This window comes from Mus musculus, chromosome 3, assembly GCF_000001635.26.
Source record: "Mus musculus strain C57BL/6J chromosome 3, GRCm38.p6 C57BL/6J".
NCBI classification, from domain to species: Eukaryota; Metazoa; Chordata; class Mammalia; order Rodentia; family Muridae; genus Mus; species Mus musculus.
The window spans coordinates 55,504,980-55,530,722 of record NC_000069.6 but is presented as its reverse complement, the minus strand read 5'-3'; the positions used below and the strand labels follow the sequence as shown (position 1 = coordinate 55,530,722).

The window sequence follows — 25,743 nt, the reverse complement described above, 5'->3', positions numbered from 1 at the left end:
GGGGACCTTCTAGGTGTAGGGCTCACCACAGAAAGAAGGGTTTTCTGCCCATCTGAGTCACTGCAGTAGTTATCAGCAACTGTAACCAAAGACTACCTAGAAGGTATCTGTTTCCATAAACCTCTGCTCCCTGAGCCCTTGCACATTCTATTTCGAGCTCTGTGAACTGTGGTTCATTTTTAGATGCTCGTCCATACCCATTTCCAGTGTGGTATGTAGTATGTTCACTGTGTGTCTAACATAAATCGTGACTGTTCTCCTCTGCATCTGATAGAGTCTGTGAAGGGCCACGGTCAAGTCTTAGTCCTCCTCTGAATTCTCCACAGTTCACAGCACGCAATAGATACGTTATGAACTCTGTGGCTACCGAAATATGAAGAGTTCTAACTGAGGTCACCTACTTCCCTCTGGGGTACCCAGTCTCTAGTACATCCTGCAAGCAGCTGACAGGTCAATTTCCACAAAGTCCAGCTTATTTACAATTCCTCATAAAGTCTCAATCCTTGTCCCAGTCTTGGCAAAGGACTGACAGTAAAAATTTTCCAGTGTCTAGTTCCTGTTATTACTCAAAACTGATTGGTAACATCAGTAGATCCACTGTGAATCTCTATCAGACAGTGGCTCTTCTAGAATAACACCCCTTTGTCCTGCTTACCTTAGTCAATTCTGCATTTGTTTCCTTTTGGAAGCCTTTCCATCCCCACACTGACTCCAGGGGAGGGGGTCCTACACTATCTATGAGAGGTGAAGCAGTAGGCTTGAGAGAGTATCTATGAGAAGCAAGCCTAAGCTGACAGGTTTAGGATAGACACCTACCCTGTCAACAGGACACCCTGACACTCTCTCTCTGGAAATTTATCTTCACAATGAATTCCAGTTTTCCAGATGATGGCTTCTCTAATCTTATATACCACATGATTTTGAAGTCAGAGATAGCTCAGTGAGGCAAGTGTGGGGACCAGAAGGAAAGTGGGCTTTGAGTAAGTGCTCAGTCTACCTAATACCAAAACTAGAACTCACCCACAGCCATGGCTGGTTATGGACGATAATAAGTGTTTGTGGTTAAACCAATCTAGTCTGGGCTTTCTTCCCAAAATACCAAAGCAGTCACTGCCACGTCTTGGACTTCTCTTGGTTGTCCTCAGATCTGCATCCTGGCTCAAGTTGCTCACCACCTGACATGACCTCTTCTCTGCCCAGCCCAATGTATCTAGCCAAGACCAAATCACAATTAACCTACTGTAACACATCACCCACTAAACTCACTCTGGCAAGAACCTTCTGACCAAAGCTTTTGTTATTAATTGCACACTGTACTCCTACCACCTTTCATGGGCAGATTTCTCAAAGTTAATGTAAATATCAATTTCTCCATGCTACAATCAGAAGCTTCAGAATATTTATCTGACTGTGGCATATCGACTGTGCATGTATCACATACTTCTCATCTAATCTAAAATTATTTTAGGTGATTATTTACTTTCTAATAATATAAAATAGCAAGGAATGAATAGAGATACTACTTCAGAATCTAATACATTTCAAATATGAGCAAAATTATCCCTGTATCTTATACAATTATTTCTCAGTTATTCATACATTTGCCCATTGCAGTGTCTGATCACAGTTAGTACTGCCTTTTGTGATTTCTTTAGAATTTTAATTAAGGTTATCACAATTGGCACACCTCTCAGACATGTACCGTTTACTTTTTACAACCTGATTCTGTAGCCCCCTTGTGCATTCCAGAACTTATGGATTCAGCAAGAAAACAGAACTACTCCTAGTGATGTATTCGTAGCAGATTGTCATGCAAATGTGAACAAACTAGAACACCCCCCCCAAAAAAAAGCATTTGAAGCGTGATTTGTGCTCTGAAATGCTGTGTCTGAACTCCAGGCCATTTCTGAATGGCTGGGAGGTGGCTTTACTTATTCATTTATTTTTTATCACCCATACAAGATTCAGATATCAGATATCATAGATATTCTCAGTGTCTCCTCCTCACTGCCTACCTTTGCAAAGTGGATGTGTCTTAAGGTGTGGGCTGAATGTCCCATGAACACATAAGACTTCCTGACAGATTTATTTTGTAATTTATTCTGCTCAGTGTTTGTGGTTTTGTTGGATCCAGCATGTATTGCTGCTATTGAAATCCCAAATGTCTCCTCAGAGAGTCTCCACCCCATTAAGAGCCCCTAAGAGAATCTCAAGGCTGTAGTATCACATTTTGATGTTAATTACCACAGGTTAGAGGTGAGCTAGGAGCCCTTAGGATTCCAAGGCAGACCAGTGGTAACCAAGTATGACTTACTTCAGATGCCTGTATGTATGTCTCTGTCCCCACTCTCTGTACGGGGTGCTTGGTTGAAAAAAACCATTATCATTGGAAAATGAAATGATGTAGAGAAACAGACTAATGTAAGCCCGTCCGCCCTCTATAAAAGAATCACCACAAATACCCACCACCAACTGTTAGCTTTTTGACTCTGACAAAGCCTCTAGCTGCTACTGTAGCAGGTGACAGATGGTTGTAATATGTCAGTTAGCCCAGCAACTCAGGGCCCTGCACACAGCATATATAGCTGGGAATATAAAGGAATTAACATCTATCCTGTCTCTGAGCCTACCACAGTACCAGGCACACTGACACGTAAGGAAATCCTAACCCGAAGAATTACCTGGTCAATGACCTCTTCTATTGATGAAGTACGTCTACATTCTACCTTCTACTCAGATGTTTTAAATCCTTGTTTCTGACAAGGATCTAAATTTGAAGGGTGTACAAATGAACTTGAACTGCATCTGGTCCCTGTGCAGGGTTAAACAGGGAAATGCCACACTACCAGGGGAAGCCCTGGCAAGATCCAGGAGTATGGATTATAGAATCAGCTTTGTCTTTGCTATTTGTAGGCACCACATAGCTCTGTAAAGCCTGTCTTGTCTGACAGCTTTAGCTTAATCCTCTTGGAAGCAGCAGTGGGTAGAAGTTGGGAGAATTAGCTTTTGTCCTAGCCCAGCTAATAATGTGACCTTGGTCGTGCTGTCTACCCCACAGTCTTCTAGATTCCATGAGCATGCACTAAAGAAGGTCTTCCAATGCCTGAGCCCCAGTAAAAATTGTGTTCACCTATGGAATGCCACCAGAATGCTTAACATCGCCATCAATCCACCGTAATGGACTGTGTTTTCTCTTAGCAAATAATAGACCTTACAGTCTATGGATCAAAAATATTTCTCTGCAATACAGGCAGGATTCGCAAGGGATGTACTTCATTTCTGTTGTGCAGCGATGTTTTCTGTCATGGCAGTAATTATTGGATTTAAGAAACTACATTTTTCAAAGGCGCAAGTGTTGATGACTTTCCCTCTTTGGCTTTTCCTAATTTATTGCCAGCCATCACAACGAGTCTTCATTTCATTAATAAAAGAACATTATTGTGCGTTTTGCCTTTTAGTCCATCCATTATTCATGCTACCTAGGAGGCTGGGGCATTAATCTCAGGAACCCGCTCCTTGCTAACCCTCACTCTGTAGGGACTAAGTTATAATTTGCTTGCCATTAAAATTAAACTAACAAATCGATCCTGGTATCCCTCTTCGTTTCATTGTGTTTATTGTCATGGTTAGTGCGGTTCTATTTTGTTTGGCTGTTGTGTCGTTTGGGGGCCTTGCCAGAGTTCCTGGAGACACAGTGTGGATTTTCACGAGAGTAAAAGTCACCCTTAAAATGGCAAAAAAGAGGCTTGCACCAGGATAGAACCAGTCTTCCATGTGACTTCCTCAAGGTGACTCTCTGAGATATCATGGCCTGCTTTCCTGGGAAGGCTGACTGTGTGCTTCTATGCTAGCTATCTTGATCCGACACAGGACTTTGAGATTAAATGTTTAAAAGGGTCTCAACCAGCCTGGCTCTGTCACCTTCCTAGCCTCCAGCGGAGTTACAGTGGTGGCCCTTGCAGGGTGTTAGTATCAGGCTTCCGGAGGCTGAATATACTTCCTTCATCTGCTCTGCAGCCCCTGGTTTCCTTATGGAAGAGAAACTGAACAGCCAGGTGGCTGCCCCTCATCATAGTAGTGAGCCAGTCAATCCCCACAGGCAGGGCTTAGCCTAGGCAAATCTGTAAAAATTTAAAAACATAAACTAAGTCTCACAGCTGTGTCACAGGCTGGGTGGTTTTACTGCAAGTACAATTTTAGCTGAGCCAAAAGGCTTATTTATTCCTGGGTTGTTAAAAATGAAAACCTACAGACTATCTTAGATGTTGTCTGGTTACCCCAACTCTTCCTTTTATATAACCATGGGCGGGGGGCGGGGGGGAACAACACACATTCAACCTCAAAATTTCTTCTTTTGAGTTCAACTATTCACTTTTACTTTGGCAAAAATACCACTTTAAATAAGTCCCATCCTTATTCTCATGAAATTTGCATTTTTAATAGATGGTGCTCTTAATTTAGAACTAGCCTTCACCCTTAAACACAGGGGTGAGGAAACTTTGCAACAGGCCAAATAGGCAAGTTTTGGGTTTCAGGCTATGGTTCTCTGATACAGCTTATCACAATAGGGCGTAAGGAGCCACAGACAACATGACAATGAGTGGATGTAGCTGTATTCTAATAAAACTTTAAAATTAAAACAGGAAGAAGGCTAGGCTCCACTCATGTGTTGCAGCATGCAAATCCTCTTCTCAAGGACAACATTTTAAACATCACTGAGGCTTTTTAAAAAAAAGTTTAAAAGAAGGACAGTGAAGTACAAATAGCTACCAAAGAGTATTTAGCAGATACTGAATTGTCCAGAACCCCAGAGAAAGGAATAGACTCTCTTTTCAATTCATACCACTTGGGAGAGGACTTAGGCTTCGTGGTTTTCTCTTATTTCTAGATACATGTTGAAGTTACAGAAAGGCATATATATGATGTTGAAATTCTCTCACAAGAGGCTTCTGAAAACCAAATGAAACAAAATCAAAAGGAAACAGCCAGCGGTGTGGCTGGGTGAAATATGCCCAGGTGGTTCTCCTGTGCTTCATTTATATATTTTTAACTTATTATTATTTTTTTTCTTGAGGCAAGGTTTACTGTAGAGTCCTGGCTGGTCTGGATTTTGCTACATAGACCAAACTGGACCCAAACTCATAGCGATCCACCTGCCTCTGCCTCTCACGTGCTGGGATCAAAGGCATGTACTACCACTCTCAGCTATTCCTGACTTTTTTTGCCACAGCAATAGCTATCAAGTGCTCTGGGGTTTCTGAACCTGGCCTGAGCCATCACTCAGGGGACATTAAGGGACAACTGCTGGACCCAATGCTCACTGTCCTCTGGAAGCCAAAAGTGTCACCAAAGTTTGACTGGTTTTGAAATTTGTCTGTGACTTGCTGGATGCTCTAAACTCACCCCCCCCACCCCACCCCCACCCCCCTTGTTACAGAAGAAGCCAGGGGTTGCGATGGGAGCTAGAAGGAGCGGTCAATCCCATGCTATCTGCTTGCCTCTGGCAGCCTCTGGCACTCAGCACAAGGTCAAAGCAACTGGCCACAAAGCAGGCCTCCTTGGGCAGAGATCTCAGTGTGCTGAGGGCACTATCTGGCTTCAATAGGGACACCTCTTTCAAACTGCACCCAGCAAGATACACTTAATAGACTCCGTTCCTTTTAACAGCCAAGCATGACGGCATTTAATAGCCTCCCAAAGCCAGCGCCTGGCTGCCAGGGTTTGCCTCATTACTCACTGTTTCAGGAGGGGCTTGAAACCAGTATGCACATTTTAGTCATGTCATGCCTGGGAACCCAACCAGTTTTGTCCTGTTTCACCTCCATGCTTCATCCTATTTAGCATTTTCAAAGGACTGGCCTCCTGTGTTTGTTTGTTTGTTTGGCTGGTTCTGTTTTTATTAACCAAGTTAGTTCATTTTGGTCACGGTCCTGATGGTCTGCATATACTTCAGATGCAGAAGTCTCTTCTGCGTGTTCTCGGCCATGATATGGGCCACGGGGGACATCTGCACTTGAGAGAGGTAGAAATGATGCAACTAGACCCACTTTGGCAGCGGGGAGGGAGGTTTAGAGCAGGGTGTGTTTTCTTGTGACTTGCAGCAGGGAGAAGCAATGTTTCAGGCCTCAGGGGGCATGGAATAGCCCAGCGAGCTTGTGGGCTTGGGCTTTGGGTGGTAAGGCCTCCTGGATAAATGGGCCAGCCAGAAAATGCAGCCCTGGCTGTAGGTAGAAAGCAGAGTTGCTGAGAAAGAATCAGGGGCATGAAAAAGAGAAAGAAGAAAATGGACACCCCCCCTCCATCCCATCATGTCTCCATGATCGATAAAATGTCTATTAAGAAGTCCTCACTGATTTGGGGCACTGCAAGGAGCCGGTTTTAGCAGCTGACACCCTCATGTGAGATACTTTGTAAGTGCAAGTGGGACCCAGGAGTACTCTGCCCAGAACAGTGTGAACAGCCACAAGCACTTACAAACACAAGCGCTGGGACTGGGGTCCTCTGCCGTCAACGATTGTTTATATTGAGGAGTTGGCCTGCCACTGTGGGTAAATGAATGCTCCCACTTCCGTGGAGATAAAAGGGAAGCATTTGTGATCAGCGAGGAGAGCGTGTTCATTCTGGGGCTAAATGGCATTATAAAACTTCCTAATTAAGCATAGACGGCAATGAGATTTTAGTGTCATGTCTCCAGTTTAGCTTTACATACTGTGTACGCTGTTTAGTGCAGCAGTAACTATAAACATTGTTGTTACTGCCCCCAGCTGGAAAGCAGAGCGGTTTATGTGTGGAAGAAGAAAGAGATAATCTCCCATCTGCTCCCGCCCGTTACTCAGGGATGTGTCATTTTGTCTGCCGATGGGGACTGTCGCTAGGCTTGCAGTTAGTCTTTTTAATACTGGATCACGTGTATTAATTATTGTGTTTACTTGACACTTTGCTTCTACCCTTAATTCTATAAGTTTTGTAATTCCTCAGAATGTTCCTTTTTCTGAGATTAGATGAATTTATGGATGCTTTAAAAAAAAAAAACAAAAAGAATACAAATAAGTCCAGATGTAATTAGACACACTTGAGGCCTGTTTTTCACCATCTATCAATTCTACATGTAGACGTCTGGCTGATCCGCCCCAGGACAGGACACACAGGGTAAGAAAGGCTGCATCCACCACTACGGCTCGATTTGCATAAAGTATGAAAGGGAGCAAGGCTAATCACCACAGGTAGACTTCTGCTTAGCCTTTGCCCCTGGCACAAAGCCACACTCCGGAAAGGCCCTGAAAGGGCACTGGAAAGGGCACTGAGTGTGCACAGCATGGGCGGTCCACTGGGGAGATCAGCATTTGTGAACTGTGTACCCTGCTGCACTCTCTTCAGTGCTGGAAAGTCAAAAGCTGGGTCTGTGTGCAGGCGAATCATAATTAACTCCCCCTCCCCCAGAGCTAATTTGCTTAGGTAAATGAAACACTAGATGTGGGATCCCCTCCCTTGGACCAATCCTGAAGGCACAAAGATCCCTTTCTGGGAAATCCTCTCACCGAGCCAGGGTGTTTTCCTATTATAAGCAGACCTAGAAACGATCATGACTTTGATCATGATTTTGGTTATTTGTCTGAATATTCTGCTTTTCTAAGCCCTTTGTTTTGAGACCCTAATTATAAAAAATAATTAGGAGCAATAATCAAAGGGGAAATGTATATGTATTATAATATATAAAGTATATATGTATCTATATACACATGAACATATATATATATATAATTTTTTTGTGGTAAAACTTGGCAGTCTGATCCATGAAATGGTGTCAGGCAGATACTGTGCTGCGCCAACCAACAGACTCTATTATTTGAAAAACAAATGCCAAAGCTCGGGGTGCTTTTTCCTTGGTGAGTGCTATAACATGGAGCTTTTACCTGGAGATCATTTTGGAGACATTAAGGTGAAGAGAAGTTCCCTAGAACTTCTCAGAGTTCATGTCTCAAACCATCGCAAGCCATCACGCTTGTGGGTAACTCTAGAGAGATACACACACAATGCCCCTGGCAGGAGACGCCAGCGCCATTGACTGGAATCGGAAACGAGGGGACAGAATTCATAAGCTGGTTAAACAAAGTCACACTTCCCATCGACCCCCTTGCTCAAGCAGAGAAGCCAACTAAAGAATCTGACAGTTACAAAATTCAGAAAGTAAATTCATGCAGGAGCTAGTACATAGAGGGAGGGGGAAGGGAACGGTAAAACAGAAACAAAACGAAAAGGTGGAGAACTTGAAAACACAAGCTTACTGACACACACAATGCATTCTGTAGCCCGCTGTATTGGGAGGCATTTCTACTGCTAAGGTGTAAATGCATTGTCTCACCGTCTGAGAAGGTTAAGGCTGGGCTGGGTAACTTTAAAATGACAGTATATACTTCTATAGAACACACACTGAAGTGCTGCTGTAGTTCCATTTATTACAGGGCAGGAGAGCACTGGAAACATCATTGCTGCAATCAGCAACAACAGGCAAAGGCTTTGGCATCAGCACGGAATATACTGTCCTTTTAACCGTAAGGGGAAATCGATACTGAGCATGTGCGATGGAAAGAAAGCCGGCAAATGTCAGTGTGAAGAATGGGTGAAAAAAAGGAATGAGGGGGTGTGGCATCTCAATCAAGATTAAAATGAAACCGATAAAGCAGCATATGGACTGGGTAACAAATCAAAAACATGTTTATCCACTGAAGGAACTGGTAAATGGAGACTGCCAGCACGTTGCCATGGAAACACTGACTGTTGAGCTGCACCATCTCATACCTTATCCAATACATTCCTGGTTGTTGGTAGTAGTCCAAAGACCCTGATCTCTTGATGGTAAACCCGTGGTCCAGCTGAGCAGAGAGAAATGGGGCAACTCAGTGGATCAACATTGTGTTCCAGAATTAAGACTCCAGTCCACGCTCTTCATTAACTACGTACGTACGCACGCACACACAGTGATGGGGCCTTTCCTGCAGAGCAGCTAGCTAATAACATAATCTGCACATTGAAAGTAAAATAAAAATAAAGAAACACAGGACCCTTACGAGTATCCTGAATGCCAATTTCATAGGGTAGACTTGTCTGTCAATCAGGTTTTTTAATGTTTATACATTTAACCATGCCCTCAATTTCAAAAGATATGTAAACACCTCTCCTTTTGTTATACAGTAGAAAATATATGGTTAAACTGAAATCATTGTTAGTCACTGTGAATACAGAGATTGAACACCCTCCCAGTAAGATCCAGTAGGCTTAAACTCATTTTTTGTTTCAGCTTTATAATTATGAAACAAAAGAGGAAAGGAATGAGGCAAAAATCATAAGCATTTAGATTTAAGAGAGAGTTGACCTATATCTACATCTACGTCTATCTGTCTATCTGTCTGCCTATCTATCTATCTATCTATCTATCTAATAATACTCCTGAACTAAAGAAGATTTAGTTTCTCTGGGAAAATAAAATGAAATAGAAACACAGAAAAGCTTTCCATGTACATTAAAAAGCATGTATGTACAGTTAAGTGCTTAGCATTAACAAAAGACACAGTAAATACTACACAGGTTAAGTTCCCACTACTGTCCATTCTGGAATAAGATGTTAGCTTTTGGCTACCTGGGAATAAAAGCCTCAACTCCTAAGCCCTGCTGCTTGCCTGAGCCCTGTTCTGCCCACCGAGGATGCACCTTGCTTCGGAAGAGAGATTCTGGAGTCTTTTCAAGTGTCTCACTGATTTGACGCTCCTGACAGATTCTACTTCTAATGCACAAAAGGCATTTCAAAAACACGCCAGGGTCCTAGGCGTTTAAACTAGGAACCACTCTGAGATTCGGTGTTCTGATTGGAAACTAGGCTATCCTAGCGTTTGGAGAAAGCAACATGAGGTTTTAATCTTCAAAAATGTATCATTTCTTTTCTTTTATGAAAAGAAAATTGTAGCACCCTTGCTCTCTGGAAGGTGGTAGGTTGGCCACAGAGAGGGCGACCAGTTACTAGTTCTCTAGTGCCATCTACAGGCAGACTGCCAGAGAGCAGGAAGCAAGGGCTATTGAACCCGGCTTTCCAGTACCACAATTACTAGCTGATTAGTATGGATTTGTTCAATTAGACTGAAATGCTCTATTTGCATGAGCAAAATTCAAAAGGACAATGTTAAAGCATTAGGAAAATTATCAACTAAAACAATAAACAGCATTAAATGGGGAAAAAAATTGAAAGTGGCATCTTAGTCATGGGTTTTTCATCAAGCTGCACAAATCTAATCATGCCCCTCCCCCCTCCGCTCTCAGAGAGGCCACCGTTAGAATGTCATCTCTAATTCCACTTCGTGTCTATACACTGTATTTTAATAACCTTTTGTTTCCTCTCTCTCTCTCTCTCTCTCTCTCTCTCTCTCTCTCCCTCCCCCCACCACCACTTGCCCAACTGCTATGAAAGCTGGCAGGACAATGGAAACCTTAGAGACAGAATATCTATCTCAGTTTCATGCACAGCCTCGGATGCTCCACTGACCACACTACCCGACTCAATGACGCTCCATCAACCTCCCTCCTTTCAGAACAGCCCGATGACTCCCAAGAGCTCCAGTTGATAATTACTCTCCCAGCCAACTTGGGACCCTTGTGGAGCCTTTGTATGAAGCCATCTTGTAGCCTTCTTTTGGTCTCAATAATGTTTGGAATGAGAAAGAAGGCAGCAGAGGGGGCAACACGAACAAGATCACGTGGTTCAGACCAGGGGGTCTCCTGTGTTTCAGGAATGGCACTTGTGAGCAGAGAGTGCTTGCTGAGCCCATAGGCACCTTTGTTCTTGTGTCTCTCAAGAAACAGAGTATGCCATAAACTCCTTTATAACCATTGCTACTTTGTGCCAGGTAGATTTCTCACTAAAGAAAGACAAATCCCGCATAGAGACCAATGCCATACCTATTTGTTTCCAGAAAAGGAAAAGGAAAAAAAAATCTACAAACTGATACTCCAATCTAATTTTTTAAAAAAATTCCAGGAGTGCACATAATTTTAAAAAAACTATGTAAGATAAAGTCAATTTAAAGTCAATTTCATAGCCTCAGCCTCCCAGGAACATACATTTGCTCAGAGGGGGAAAATCTGCTTGAAGGAAACTTATTTTTTACTTTAATTCATCAAACAGAAGTAATCACCATGTTATATTTGTTGAAGACATTCTTATCATGGGGGAATAAAACCAGAATTATTAAATTGTCAAGTGGCCTCTGTAGACTATACCATTTATAAAAGGTATTTATTTCACCTTCCACTAAAGTCCTGTCTCACAAAAGAGTACTGCTTTGTAGTCATACTCAAGAGTTTGAAAGGGAAGATTATTTAATGATAGGGGTTTTTTTTTTCCTTGTGATAAAACTGCTACTAGTAGTCTTTATACTTAGGATCAGAAACAAGTTTATGGAATTTGCCAGTGTTATTCTGAAAGTTGAAAGCAAGGCAGTCATATTGGTCAGCTTCTAATTCCCAGCTCCGCCCCACGCCTGGAAGCTTCGCAGGAGTCCTCGTAGAAAGCACATGCTGGTGTGGGAAATGCATCCTGGAGAAGAGGCATTGCAGACCCTTTCTTCTGACATTGATATTTTTCATACTTGAGATGTGATTGACAGGGGTTAACATAAAGATTATACCGAAGTGCTGTGTAATGCCTAAAGCGACTTAAAGACTCACTGAACTCATGTGCAATTTAGAGTTACAGGGGGGGCTTGACTGCCGTGGAAAATATGTCAGAGACAAACTGAGACCTCTGTATCCAAAATAGCATTCATGCTGGGTACAGTGAGCCACACTCAGGAGACTGAGACAGGAAGGTTGCTTCAAGTTTGAATGAAGCCAGCAGGGACTACATAGTGAGTTCTAGGTCAGCAGTGTGTACAGGGCCAGGAGCAAAACAAACAAAAACAAAAGAAAAACGATTGCATTCAAAATGGTAAAGTCCTGATGCTTAGAAAACGTGTCGATGACCACTGATATTCTGTTGAGAGGTTTTGATGAAGTTATAAGAAATTCGTAAATATTTGGTTTCAGAATTTATCAGTGTCTAATTAAAATAGGATTTGCCCTCAAAGATGTATCCTGTGCTAACTGGAAAATCACGCAGAAGTCTCTATCCATAGTCATTACAGGACTCTCAGAATGCTTTAAACAAACCGTTACTGAACAGCTAAAGCAAACTTAACCAAAGACCAATTAAAATGAAATTATGGGGAAAAAATGGCCCAGGTGGGAAAAACATTCTCTGTAGCAGCCATGAGCTCCAAAGGGAGCAGAGAAACATTCCTTTTTGTGGGCATTTGGTGTTGACCACTCATTCCAAAATGGTGGCCCACTGGGGCTAAATCTTTTGGAATATCCAGACCTAAGAAAATAGAACTTTGTTTTAGCCGTGTTTTCCCGAGAGATAGAGGCTTGCAAAAATTCGTGATGGATGTTAGCTGATGACAAAGAATGCCGACATCCTGGAAAACATGGAGGGCAGTTGATATTTTTCCCCACTGAGTTTTGGAAAGAGATAAAGAGAGGCTAAAAGAACAACATGAGTGTGTAAAACCTCAGCGTTGCTGAGGAACATCCCAAAGAGTTTACATTCTATGGATAACCGTCAGTTTACCCATGTGTCATCACCCACAATGTACTGAAAAAGGTCCCTGGAGGACTGTGAGATTCCAACAGCAAGAGCAAGCACGTTTCCGTGCCTCTTGCAAAGTGAGGAAGCCCCTGCCAGACAGCTACTAATGGAGACCTGCTTCAAAGTGGTCCCTTTCATCAAAACCAGGAAGAAAATCAGAACACCGAGACACCGGTATCAAGGATTGACCAATTGCACACTGCGCATGAGCGGAGCAGCACGGCTGTCCGCAGCGTGAAATCTCTCCCAGGATCCCCTTATCGTTCTGCCTCAAGTTCTTTGTTGAGAAAAGGGAAAGAAACAGCCCAAGTGGGTCTCACACTGAGTGTGCTGCTAAGGCGTACATACTCTGGCTAAAGAGGAAATTGTTTAAAACTCAAGTTACGTGAGACGTTGATATATGTGCACTCTAGAATTTAACACCAGGAAGTTTGAGGTTTTAGTGTTTCTCAGACCAATTTAATCTCTGTTAGAGAAGCTATCAGATTACGTATAGTGTATGCCTGCGTGTGTAGAGCAGGAAAAAAAAATTTCAGGGCCCCCTCATCAAATAAAACGGTAAATGATAAACGTTGTCAACTAAACAAATTTCTAAGGAGCAAAACCTTGTGACTTCGCTGGGCGTTCCTGCGATTCGCTCTCTCTCTCTGAAAATCAGTGTTTACTTTCTGTTCTGTTTTGGCTTTCCTCTAGATTTGGCGTACATGCCTACATTGCTCCAACCTGACTCTGCTACGTTTCCTCCCTCTCAGCTTCCTTGTCCTTCCAAGTTTTATCAAAAAGACGCTGGACGCTTTACCTGGGAGTCAAGAGAGTCCAGTCTGGGGAGAGAGGGTTTTTTTTTCTTTAAAATAATAAATCATGAAATTAATATATGCTGCTAGATACCCTGGAGGTATTGGATAATGAGGCACCCAGGGAAACAACCCTCACACACACACCCTCCATTGCTGTCTGAAGAAATGACCCACTAGGCTGTCTCTGGGAGGAATCTCCCGGGGATGCCTGTCTCAAGGGGGAGGGCTGCTTTTAAAAGTTAGAGGTGGATATTTCAGATGCTTACTGCTATTACAGAAACTCCTGCTGCAGTGCTGCTCGGCTTGGGGCCTGTGTTGAAATGCTTCTTGATTTTGCCAGCTACTGACAGCTGATGCTCATTTTCTGGGAGACCATCATCCTAGAGGATAAAAAGGGCGAGAAAGAAAGAAAAAAAAAAAGGTGAAAGTGAGATCCTGGGAAGTGAGGTCCGAATCTCTGAATCAGGTCGGGGTCTTAGACTTGGAAGAGGTCAGAGACCAATCAACCAAGATTTTCTTCAGGAAGCTGTCATCAACGGCAACCCCTCCCCCACCCCATTCACTACCTTCCTTTTTCTGTCTGCATTTTCATTGCTGACCCTATACCATCAAACCCTTGGAGGTTTGTCTCCAAACATAAACTCTTCAGGTTACTAATAAAATCTATTTTCAACCTTGGCTCTATGTTTAAGGAAAAGATAATATGGCCACCCCCAAGTCCCCAAAAGTTAGTATGTCTTCCTCTCCCTCCTAGTCCATTATTTAGATCCAAAGCTAAGGAGACCAGCAGACCTGCTTTCATGCATGGTCATAAATAAACTCCCCCCCCCCCCCCAGCTGTTTAATTGGCCATTCTAAAATCCCAGACAACCCTCTGGGCAAAAAGTTATTCCCTAAGTTTTAAATCCTCTTTACTGCCTTCAGATCATCTGCAATTATGACTCTGCCATTATGACACAGTCCATGTTAAAGCTCCTTTTAGCTAAAACTTCTGCTGCCTTGGGAACGGTGGCCAGGGATGTAAGTATGCCTCGCCACTTACTAGTTCACGACTGGCCAAAGGCTGTGTGACCTTTGAAAGCAGAGACCGTGCTTTAGTCCCCATTGGATCCTTGGGTCTCAGCACAGTGCCTGAGCACACACCGCACAGTTAATAAATAATTATATCAGTAGATGAATGGACAGACAATAGGGTGTGTCTTATTATCTGGAAAAATCCAAACCTGAGAGAGATGTCTGCTTTCATTCCCTGATGTTATTTTTTCTTTCCCCTCCTCACTTTACACATCATTTCTTGTTTCTGTCCAGAAAAAGAAACCCACTGTCCCCCTCTGTCCCCTGCTATCCCCCCCGCTGTTCCCCAAGCATGACATGCATGCTTCCTGCATGAACCACTGTCTCCACATGGGGTCTGCTCCCCCTCTCAGCATCTGTCATTCATTTATCTAGTGGGTATTCACTACATGTCTAGATAGGACCAAGGTTTTACTGGTTAGTGTAGGAAATGATACTAAGTAGAAATATGCATGGGTCTGGTTCTTTGAGACTCTGGACTCTCCTTTTCTTGAAGACCTAAGTCCAAATGACCTGTTGTAAGACATTTCCCCCATTTAAGCATAATCCATGGCTTTTCATTAGGTCTCCAGTATCTTTTATCTTGTGTTTTCTGGCATCAAGCTATCTTATTAGTCCACCATAGTATATCTATCTGACCTATCTATTATCTATGTACACTCCTATTCATTATTACTGTGCTGTATCGCCTTTGCAAGTATTCTGTAATCATTAATGCAAGCACTTGGTTCTCTTGACCTATGCACAGTAGCCATTCATGTTACAATGAACATTAATGGCCGGAGGAAGGAATTAACGAATATGTCTATTTTTAATTGGGACCAAATCTGGAGGAAGAGTTTCCAACACTGCAGAGGGAAAGGTGATCCCATTTTATGGCATGAGCCAGAAATAAATGCTGAAATGGCAGAATTCTTGGGGAAGTGGCAGAAAGACGGATGGGCGAAATACCTACTATGTTGAGAGCTATGTTGGGGATGCCAGGCTATGGGAGAGAGGAATGACCTCTGTCTGCTTGAAGCCTGTGTGCTAACGGAGGGGTGGAGTGGGGAGAAATGCATGCTGTGACAGTACAGGGAACAAACCAACACAATAAGAAAGTATAGTCACAAGGCAGCTAGCTCCAAGGCTGGATGGGAAATCCCAATGTGGTAGAGAGGAATGAGATCATATTGCCCCACTGTGAACAGTCTTAGAAAATTGCTCATGGGGAATGTATCTGAGCTGGTCTTTAAGACAGTATGCAGGAAGGAGAGAAGGTGATATTTTGGTGCACAGTGTGTCCAAGTGGTAAGCTATTGCCTGCCAAGTCAATGAGTCACTTGGGTTATCTCTAGATAAGAGTTTATTCAGAAGGATAGTGGTGTAGGAAAGAGAAAATAGAAGAACCTTGTCCAAAGCAATTAGGAGCATAGTCTCAAAATACAAAAGAGCAGTGCCTCCCTTTTGTTAAAGGTTTATTTTATGTGTGTGGGTGTTTTATCTGTGTATACCTATGTGCACCAAATGTGTGCAGAGCCTGTGGAGGCCAGAAGAGGGTGTCAGAATTCCCTGGAACTAGAGTTATAGATGGTTGTTAGCTGCAGTGTGATAGCAGTGAAATAAACGCAGGCCCTCTGCAGGAGGGGAAAGTGCTCTGAACCACTGAGTCAAGTCTCTACCCCCAGCCATGGTCTTCATGAGACTGGTGTAGTGTAAGACGTGTGAGCACTGAGCTGCCTCCCACTCAGATGTCTTGGTAGTTCACTTTCTAGTTTTTAACTCTACGATGTGGTTGGATGATGTTAACAAATACGTGGCCTGGACTCTTAAACACATTTTACCTTAAACAAATTCAGTGGTGTGGATAAATGCCACTTCCAACACTGTATTATGAAAATGGTGCCTGAAATTTAAGGCAGTGAATCATCCTTGGAGCCTAGGTTAGAATTTTTGAGAAATTCTTTACACATCTCACAAGGCATGGAATGAAATGGAAAGTCTTACCAATATTAGCATCATGTCTCTGGCCTCATTGGAGCTTCTTCTTGAATTAAAGGGACCACTCTCATACATGATGTTTTGTGAGGTTCTGTCACATTTCTTGTAATAGTGTACATATATGCTACCTGTGTCTTGCTACAGTTCCAGGCCACCTCAGGCAAAGCATTTGATAATGACCTTTCCACTATGAGACAGGTTGAGAAACTGTGTTGAGGAAGCAAATTTAGGTCAAAGAAACTTGTAGTCATAGTACAAGCTAGAGGAGAAAGGAAAGGAGGCAGACAGAGGGAAGGAACATGGGTGGAAGGTAGAAGGTAAGAGGAACTTCCAAATAAGGACAATATTGTTCTCTCAGGAAAGCTGAGACAAGGGCAGAATGCACACGGTTGAGATGTAGGGGGAGGTGGGTTACCAGGAAAAGGCAGGCAGAGGACGGTAAAGGAAGGGTTAATTACCGGTGGCTCTATGCTGACAACACAGACTTGATTCCCTTTATCCCCAGACTAGTGCCCAGTATAGGCATTATCAGTGCCCTCTGAAGATGAACACACTGAGGCTCATAGTGGGGACATCATTTGCTCAAGATTAAGTCAACACTGAACCATGTCTGGAGCCTTCTTTCTACCAAACCACACTCCATCAATAGAGGACATCATTTGCATGGGGTCCTTTGTACCTAGATGCCAAGTTAGTTTAGTGCAAATATTCAATGAGTTGCATTTTCCAAGACGAAAGTCACATAGTAGTGAGGTAAAATGTGAGTTCACTTTGGGGCAGAAGAAACCAGAGGATACTTGGGCAGGCCAAAAGCAAGCCTGAGGAGGAGTTTTGAGGTCAGTAAGAGGGGTGGTGAGCACATCAGGGGAATGGTTCTTTAGGGCATCATTAGAAACTTCTATGTTAAGAGGAGAATGGGCATCCCTTCACCTACGGCATGGAATATTCGCCTATTAGGGCCAGGGCTCCAGGATCAAAGGACACACTGGATAGTGCCAGAAGGACCTGGCTGACCCTGCATGAAATGGAAGCTGTGCCTTGCCAACAGTGCGGATCCCACTGGCATGGGTTGTGTTTAATAGCTTAAGTACAAGAAAGACCAAAGTGATTCAATAAATGCAGCCATCATGTGACTCTAGACAGATCCAGCCCATGCCCTGGGCTACCAGCAGCTTTGCCGGTTTTCCTTCATGAGGACCCCCCACCTCCAGGCAGGGGCTTGAGGAAAGGCACTCCACTCCTTTATCACTCTCCAGCCCGATGCTGGTTCTCATCTCTGGTCAGGTCGCCTAGTGACTCTTTTTCTGATGCTGGAGATTTGGGCTTTCAGCCTTAAATTTCAGTGAAGGTTTGAGCTTCATTGGGACTATCCTATCAGTTCATGTGGAGGCAGCAAAAGGCACCAGACTCTCACAGGTTGTCGGGGGCACTCTGGATCTCGTAAATCTTAGCACATTTCTTCAATGGATAAAGTCTCTCAGCTAAAGGAGGCACATACACACTCACACCACATACACATCCATTCTCTCACACACATCCTCACGCAAACTACATACTCATACCCACATGCAGACATACACAAACACGTACACCACACTCACATACTCACACACAGTCATATAGCACACACTTGGACTTACACAGGCTCATGTAGTCATACACCATGCACACAAGCACACAGTCACACACATAGTCATACATCGCACATTCGCACACCACACATTCACACACCACACTTCCACACACAGACTCCCACACATTCTGTCTCTGTCTCTGACTCTGTCTCTGTCTCTGTCTCTGTCTCTGTCTCTGTCTCTGTCTCTGTCTCTGCCTCTGTCTCTGTCTCTGTCTCTCTCTCTCTCTCTCTCTCTCTCTCACACACACTGCAGACAACAGGTTTGTCTCATTTCTTGATAAAAATTTTGAAGGCCTTGAGTATATCAGGGTTACAAGACATAAAGAAGCAGATTTCCAGGCCTCTGATGTGTACCTGAGCCATATAGATTGATGGTAGGAGTTAGCTAACTTACTGCTTTGCATCAATGCAATAAATAGAACTCACTAAAAAACATGCATTTTTATATATACATCTTTATCACTATTACTTACAATAGATTATGTGCCAAAAAATGTGCTATGAATTTTCTAGATGTGACAAACCTGGCAGTATTTTACAAATAGCTGCAGTATTATTACCATACGCTCTGGTTTGGGAATCATTTCTGAAGTTTGACTCGGGCTGGCTGTGGTTTAAGGCTAGTGGTTTTTGATTTAGAAACTCCCATCCACCACTTGGCAGAACATTGCAACTGACAAGAACAAAATTAGTTTGCAAAATGGAAAATGAACTCTCCCAGCTGTCTGCAGGAGAGCTAACCTCCTGGTCTGCATTCTCTCAGGGTTGCGGAGGAAGAGCTGCGGGGAGGGGAGGGGGTGGGGGCTCGGATGTGAAGTCACTCTTTCCTTGGGGAAGCTTGTCAGGGTCATGCGTTAGAAAACTGCCTTCCCCATGGCTTTTGGGTTGGAGTCAGAGATCTGGTTTCCAGTCCATTTATTGCCAGACTCTATTATTAAAAATATCTGTAGATTTATGAGAAGCAGCGAAGCCTTGCATAGTTTACTATGAGGATATTCTGATTTAACGTAAAACAATCCCAGGTTCATTAGCGTGATCTTTAATAACCGATGCATTTCACCTCCCGGCACATTGCCCACTGTTCTTGTCAATGTCCCCAGCCCCACGTGACCCCAGGACTTCCAGCATTCAGCATCCTTTGAGTATGAGGTTCTCACCCGCACTTGGTGTAAGAACAGAAAACGCCCAAGTGGAAGTGAAGTTTCATGCCATCATTTGTAATTTATGAATATAGATAAGTTATTCCCCATTTAATTACAATGTCACTGGAGCTTACTTCTTATCACCCATTCTACCAGCACAATAGGGGGAGGGCATCTCTACTGCTGTGTGCCTAGGGTGGAATCCTATTAGTCCTCATGGACTCTCCTAAGATATCATCTAGACTTCTTTTTCCTTCTTTCTCTTGTTCTTTTTGTTTTTAAAGCACCTTGTCTCAGCACTATCTTTCCAAAGGAATAATTAGGTAAGATAAAGGAAGCAATACTAAATTTAAAGGCTAAGGAAGAAATAAGAAGTCTCCACTTGGTGCTAGCACTAGCTTATCTTATTTAAGCCAGTCCTTTCATTAGAATCGAGACTGGAAGCTGGTCTGGTGCTATCACCAGGGAGCTGTGAAAGGCCTCCATAGTGGCCGTGACAGAGCAATGGGTGCCTACAGGCATAGCCAGTCATCGGACCCTGGATCAGGCTCCATGGAGCTTCATGCTTTGACGTCTCTCTGCCTTTGTTTTTTCATCACTAAACTCAAGAAAATAATGAAGAATGTAAATTAAGAAAATGACAGCACCTGAGAGTGTTTGGTAAATGGCATGGACTAAGTTGGCTTAGCAAATTAGACAACAACAAGACAAAGAAAGCAATGCAAATTTTAAACATACTACGACTCATTAGATCCTAGTTACAAATAAGAGATTTTTGCTTTGGAAGTCTCTGGTCGTCTGAACTTTCCCCCAAGTTGCACTACTTGTCAATAAAGCCTCATTTCAATGAAAGGGACTGCTCCATATCCCTAAACTGATCAAGACATGTTATCAGCGACTCCTGTGAGTCACATAGCAAGCCTGCCTGAATCCTGCGGCTCTGTCATAGAGGGTCCAAGGAGGTGAATGAACTTGGCCGAGACCGTTCCTGTTGGCGTTTTGCAGCTGTTTCAAAGCCAGCATCCACTGGGCTGCTAATACACACATCACTGAGAAGGAGCTTGTGGCATATAAATAGAATCATTCAGGAGCTTGGGGCTACCCACGTACCAACACATACCATCATTTTCATTTTACCATTGCGTGACAACAGATGACTCAGTTGTTACATCTACCTAGACCATATCCAGTAAAAATAACTAAGTACCTAAGGGCTGGACTTCAGATCGTCAGTTCCAAACCTTCTCTTCCTAGCCTCCAGAGGGGTAGACAGGGTGATTTTATTTCCCCTCAATCTATTTTCTCTGGCAGAAAAGAGATTTGGGAAGAGAAACAAATTTGACTGAAGCCACCAGGGTGGATGAGGCTCCCTTCATTCCTTTCTCACAAGAGGTTTCATATCAAGGATGCCTTTGTCCCTGTGGCTCAGTGGATCCCCGTAATAAGCCATCCATCATCCATGACACTTTCCAGGCCCAAGAAACTAAGGAGCAAGGTAGTGTTGGTATCTAGGATGTATTAAAAAAATAAACATGAACTTGCTTAAAGGACACTCCAGAACGAAGGTTAAAATAGGTGACATACACACACACACACACACATACATATAAACTGCCCTTTTGCTCTAGTTTCTGTTTCATTAGAAATTGCCTTTTCAATTTCAAGTGGGCCAGGTGGAAGGTCATCATATAAGCAATACAGAAAATCGAGACTAATGAGAGCACAGGAAATGTTTTCTGCAGACATCCAAAAGGTTTACATAACTATTATTACTTTTAGCCCCCTCGGGGAGAGACTTTCCGTGGTGGCCAGATATAATCTGATTGCCAAATCCAAAATGTCTTGTTAAATTTATATCCCTTTAAATCCCTAATTCATTTATTTTGATGGCTTGGTCTTTTGTGTGTTGACCTTAACAAGGCTAAGCACTGGTTACCAAAGCTCACTGTTAAAATTTATTGTTTGGAAGCAAAGAAAACAAGTAGTTTCCAACTAAGTTGTTCTATAGAGATAATTTCAGTGTGAAGCCGATTTTTTTTACACCAAACTTTAAAAAGGTTTCTCTTAAACCCATATGCATTTTGCCCCATTAGAATGTCAAGTTTACTTGAATGGCATAGAGGGATAGTGTGTCTTATTTTATATCTAGATGTCATATTTGCCTTTTAAAAAGTTTTATGTGTTTTCAGAATCTTAGAGAAAAAAATTGAAATGAAGCAGAAACCCAGATGTCCAGAGGTTCAGAACTGAGGAAGGGACTGGTCAGACACAGGGCTTGTGTGAAACTGTGAGCCCAGTGGCTGAGGGGACCGCCTGTGCTACAGTGTGCTAGCTGCCTCATGCAGAGGATAAAGCCAGTGGTGTCTTGATTTTGTGCATCTACCTGGAAGGGTTAGGACTATTATTAGTGTGTGCTTTGGAATCGTAATGTAAGGACTCTTGTTCCCAGCAGTGTCTAGAGTCCCTCATAGATACAAACATTCACAAGGAATGTTATTTTGTGGGCCATTCCCACAGTCTGCCACCACTGACCCATCTGAGGGTCTGAGCTCTCCAGCCTTTTCCATAGAGGCTTGTCTATCTTCTGGCCCGGCCCTGCTCACTGACTAAAGCTGTTTGGTTGGGTTAGACAAAGTTCTTGGAGGGCATGTCTGAGAAACAGTGAAAACATGCTTAGGTATCTAAAAGGACTCCTGTCATCTAAAACCTCTTTCCTTTAGAAGGCAATGCTTCGAATCTTACTGTTGAGTCTCTGTAGTCATCAGGCTCAGTTTTTCTAAGTCTTACACGTAATTTGGTAAGTTGGGTGCATCATGGGTGCATCAGGGTGTTAAATGAATCCACAAAGATCATTCTAAATCAATTACTACCATCAAGACAGCCTGTAGTCGTCCTGTAGCTCTTCCCTCTCACACGCCTGAGAGAAGGTGTGTCGCTGAGTTGGACCAGTTGGTCTAAACAGGTAACTGACCTGAGGTAACATTACTACGAGGTCAGTGCCATATGGCACTCCTCTGTTACATTCCCTGTGTTTTCAGTTATTACACGGCGAGGGCAGACACAGCATGATATACTGAACTCTCCAGACTTTGAGTTTTAAGTGTGGGATGCTTGGCTACTAATTCTGTCTCAACTCCAAGTGGGGCTACATTGGGAAAAATCATATAACATGGACTCAGTCTTCTCATTTGTGAATTGGGTCAAATAACAACAACAACAACAACAACAACAACAACACTATCTTGCAGGCTTGTGACCAGGCTCAAGTAAGATGCCGTCGCATCCTTCCTGCTTGGTAGGAAGAGATAAGTTTGGTTTAGCATCCTGATGCAAACACAAAGGTTAGGGTAGCTCGGGTTTTGTGAGTGGGAGCTGCCCTGCTTCACTGTTTTGGGGATGAGGAGTTGAGTACCTTCACATCTGCAAAATATTTTGGAGACTTTGATACATGAAAAGGCCTAAAAGAAACCCTGGTTCTCATCCTTACATGCTTATATCCACTAAAATTCTCCTGCTCTATAAAGATAGCATTATCACAGTGTATGAACAATTACATCCAGACATGGGAAGTTCTGGACGGTTGGTCCATGACTATCAACTGCTCCAGCATATGTGAGATCTCAAGCGGTGTACGAGCATGCACGACCACCTCACCTGCTGCGTGTATTTCCCATCAAGCCTTTGTTCTCTGTAACTACTTTAGAAGGAAGTGGCATGTCACCTAGGTGACACTTCAGAGAAAGCAATGGGAATGTTTTGTGGCCTTCAACCTAGAGCTGCATCTGGCCGTAAGGAGGTTGACAGAATCTGTGTTTGTGACCAAATGATTCTGTTAGCGTCATGCCTGCTTCTATGAACAAATTTGTATCTGTTTTCGATGTTGGAGCTAAGAACCATCCAGCTTAATTATGGAGCTTCCCCATTTATGATTGGGGACTCCATGGTAACTTGGGTTAGAAAATCACCAAGTGGTGATGACGGACATGATGGATTAATATATACAGGATGCTTAAACAGTGCTACAGAGTCTTGAACTTATGCCCTTTATGAATGCTAATCATTATGACTTACCAGAATGGTCTTACTAATCATTGGGAGAGAGATACGGGGTTAAAATTTTGTGGTTGTTCTCGAGGACAGTCCCATTGCTAAAGTACCATCAGACCCTTAAAAGGCTGTTATAAGCACTGTTCAAGAGATTTGGAACACAGAGCCTCGATGCTACCACTTTGAAAATCAGAGGGCCCCTAGGTGCGTGAGCATACTTGAGATTGAGCAGTGCCGAGACGAGCTCTCAGATTCGAGCAGAGAACCTTGGGCTACTTGCATTCTGGTATCAAGACTGACTGAGAATATCTGTGCTGTCTTACCACAGAGAGTCGTTGTGAGGCAGGAGGAGATCAGGACCACAGCCATGTCTGCCTCCCAGTTGGAAGGCAGTTCTTCAGGAAGCGAGTAAGATGGACATATCAGAAGCCTTCATGGAACACATGGGTGAGTTTGTAACTGACCTGGCACACTTAGAGAGGGGAACCAAGCCAAACACGACACTTCAAGAAAGAGGCAGTACTATCAGGACATCTGCAGATATATTTTTAAAGGAATGTTGGCAGGGAATACAGGAAAGAAGTTCACTTACATTAACCCAGGGATGCTCAAGGACCTGCACGGCTGAAAATCTCTGGTCCACGTTAACCAACAGCATCATGTTGATGAGCTCCTGTGAGGGGAACATTAGACTTCGTTTTTTGTTTTTATTTATCCAACCTCAGAGGGAGAAGCTGGGGGTTGGCTAATTCAGGCTTGCTATCTAAGTGTGTTAACGCATTCGGGAAAGTTCACGACCTAAATCATGTCATTCCACTTACCCACCACTAGCTGGATCACACCTTCAAATTTGGAACACAAATATACTTCTTGTTTATATTGGTATCTACATGATATATTTTTATACAGGTTAGAAAAATTATTTGATATATTTATATTGCTAAATATTTAAGTAAATTTCACAAAATACTTCTAGATGCAAAGAAATTACTCATGTTAAATAATCAGTGTTCCATCTTTTTACTAGAATGTTTTAGTTTAAAGCCAGATTCTTTTTTTGTTTGTTTGTTTGTGGTATTTTTTCCAGACAGGGTTTCTCTGTGTAGCCCTGGCTGTCCTGGAATTCACTTTGTTTTTTTTTTTTTTTTTTTTTTTTTTTTTCCATTTTTTATTAGGTATTTAGCTCATTTACATTTCCAATGCTATACCAAAAGTCCCCCTTACCCACCCACCCCCACTCCCCTACCCACCCACTCCCCCCCTTTGGCCCTGGCGTTCCCCTGTACCGGGGCACACAAAGTCTGCGTGTCCAATGGGCCTCTCTTTCCAGTGATGGCCGACTAGGCCATCTTTTGATACATATGCAGCTAGAGTCAAGAGCTCAGGGGTACTGGTTAGTTCATAATGTTGTTCCACCTATAGGGTTGAAGATCCCTTTAGCTCCTTGGGTACTTTCTCTAGCTCCTCCATTGGGAGCCCTGTGATCCATCCATTAGCTGACTGTGAGCATCCACTTCTGTGTTTGCTAGGCCCCGGCATAGTCTCACAAGAGACAGCTACATCTGGGTCCTTTCGATAAAATCTTGCTAGTATATGCAAGACCAGGCTGGCCTCGAACTCAGAAATCTGCCTGCCTCTGCCTCCAGAGTGCTGGGATTAAAGGAGTGCGCCACCACGCCCATAAAGCCAGATTCTTTAGTTGCTTAGGAGTCACATTAAAAATAAATAATGAATTTGGAGCTGGAGAGATGGTTCAGTGGTTAAGAGAACTGGCTGTGCATCCAAAGGACCCAGGGTTCAGTTCCCAGCACCCACAGGATGGCTCACAACTCCCGATGCCCTCTTCTGACCTCTATAAGCACTGCACACATCAGATGTTTATGCTTGCACACAGACAAACCATACATATGAAATAAAAATAAATAAGACATTTAAAAAAATACTTAAGATTCTGCTTTGATGGACTAAAGGAAAAATGGAGCCTCACCGCAATTTCCAGGCAGCAAATTCAGGATTAAAGAAAAAGAATGGAGGGGGAGGATTGCCAAAAGCTAGTTAGTAAAGTAGGAAAAATATTTTCTGGAGATACAGTTTTGGGTGGAGCAATAAGTTTGTTGTACATCTGTCCACTTTGGATTACAAATAGGGATACATAAATGTTATACGGTCCCCTATGTCCACATGGGATGCCTACTGAGGTAGGTCTGCCTTTACTTTCCTCAATCATTTCCTAACCTGCCCGATGAGTGAGTGTGTGTGTGTGTGTGTGTGTGTGTGTGTGTGTGTGTGTAGTGTTTGTGCGTGCACGCGTGTGCATGTGTGTGATGCCTTTTTTCTGGGTTCTATACAGGACTTAGAGTTGGTCTTGTCACTCTCTTAGGCTACAGAGTACTG

General features: G+C 43.1%; 1 protein-coding gene across 17 annotated transcripts in view; it reads right to left on the bottom strand.

Moving 5' to 3' along the window:
• The window catches only part of Dclk1 (doublecortin-like kinase 1), a 296,766-nt gene that overhangs the window by 8,346 nt on the left and 262,677 nt on the right, over window positions 1-25,743 (bottom strand). For 10 of the 17 annotated variants that reach the window (XR_003954279.1, XM_017319447.2, NM_019978.4 and 7 more), the window contains 2 exons: window positions 23,942-24,022; window positions 13,737-13,850 (listed from right to left, as the gene is read on the bottom strand). Coding sequence is in view for 15 of the 17 variants with exons in the window: in XM_017319447.2 (XP_017174936.1) it covers window positions 13,737-13,850; window positions 23,942-24,022 (195 nt within the window). In the remaining 2 variants the exon portion in view is untranslated. Of the gene's footprint in view, window positions 1-8,799; window positions 8,874-13,736; window positions 13,851-23,941; window positions 24,023-25,743 lie in introns of all 17 variants that reach the window. The other 7 variants (XR_003954278.1, NM_001357469.1, NM_001357466.1 and 4 more) reach the window with 1 other exon arrangement.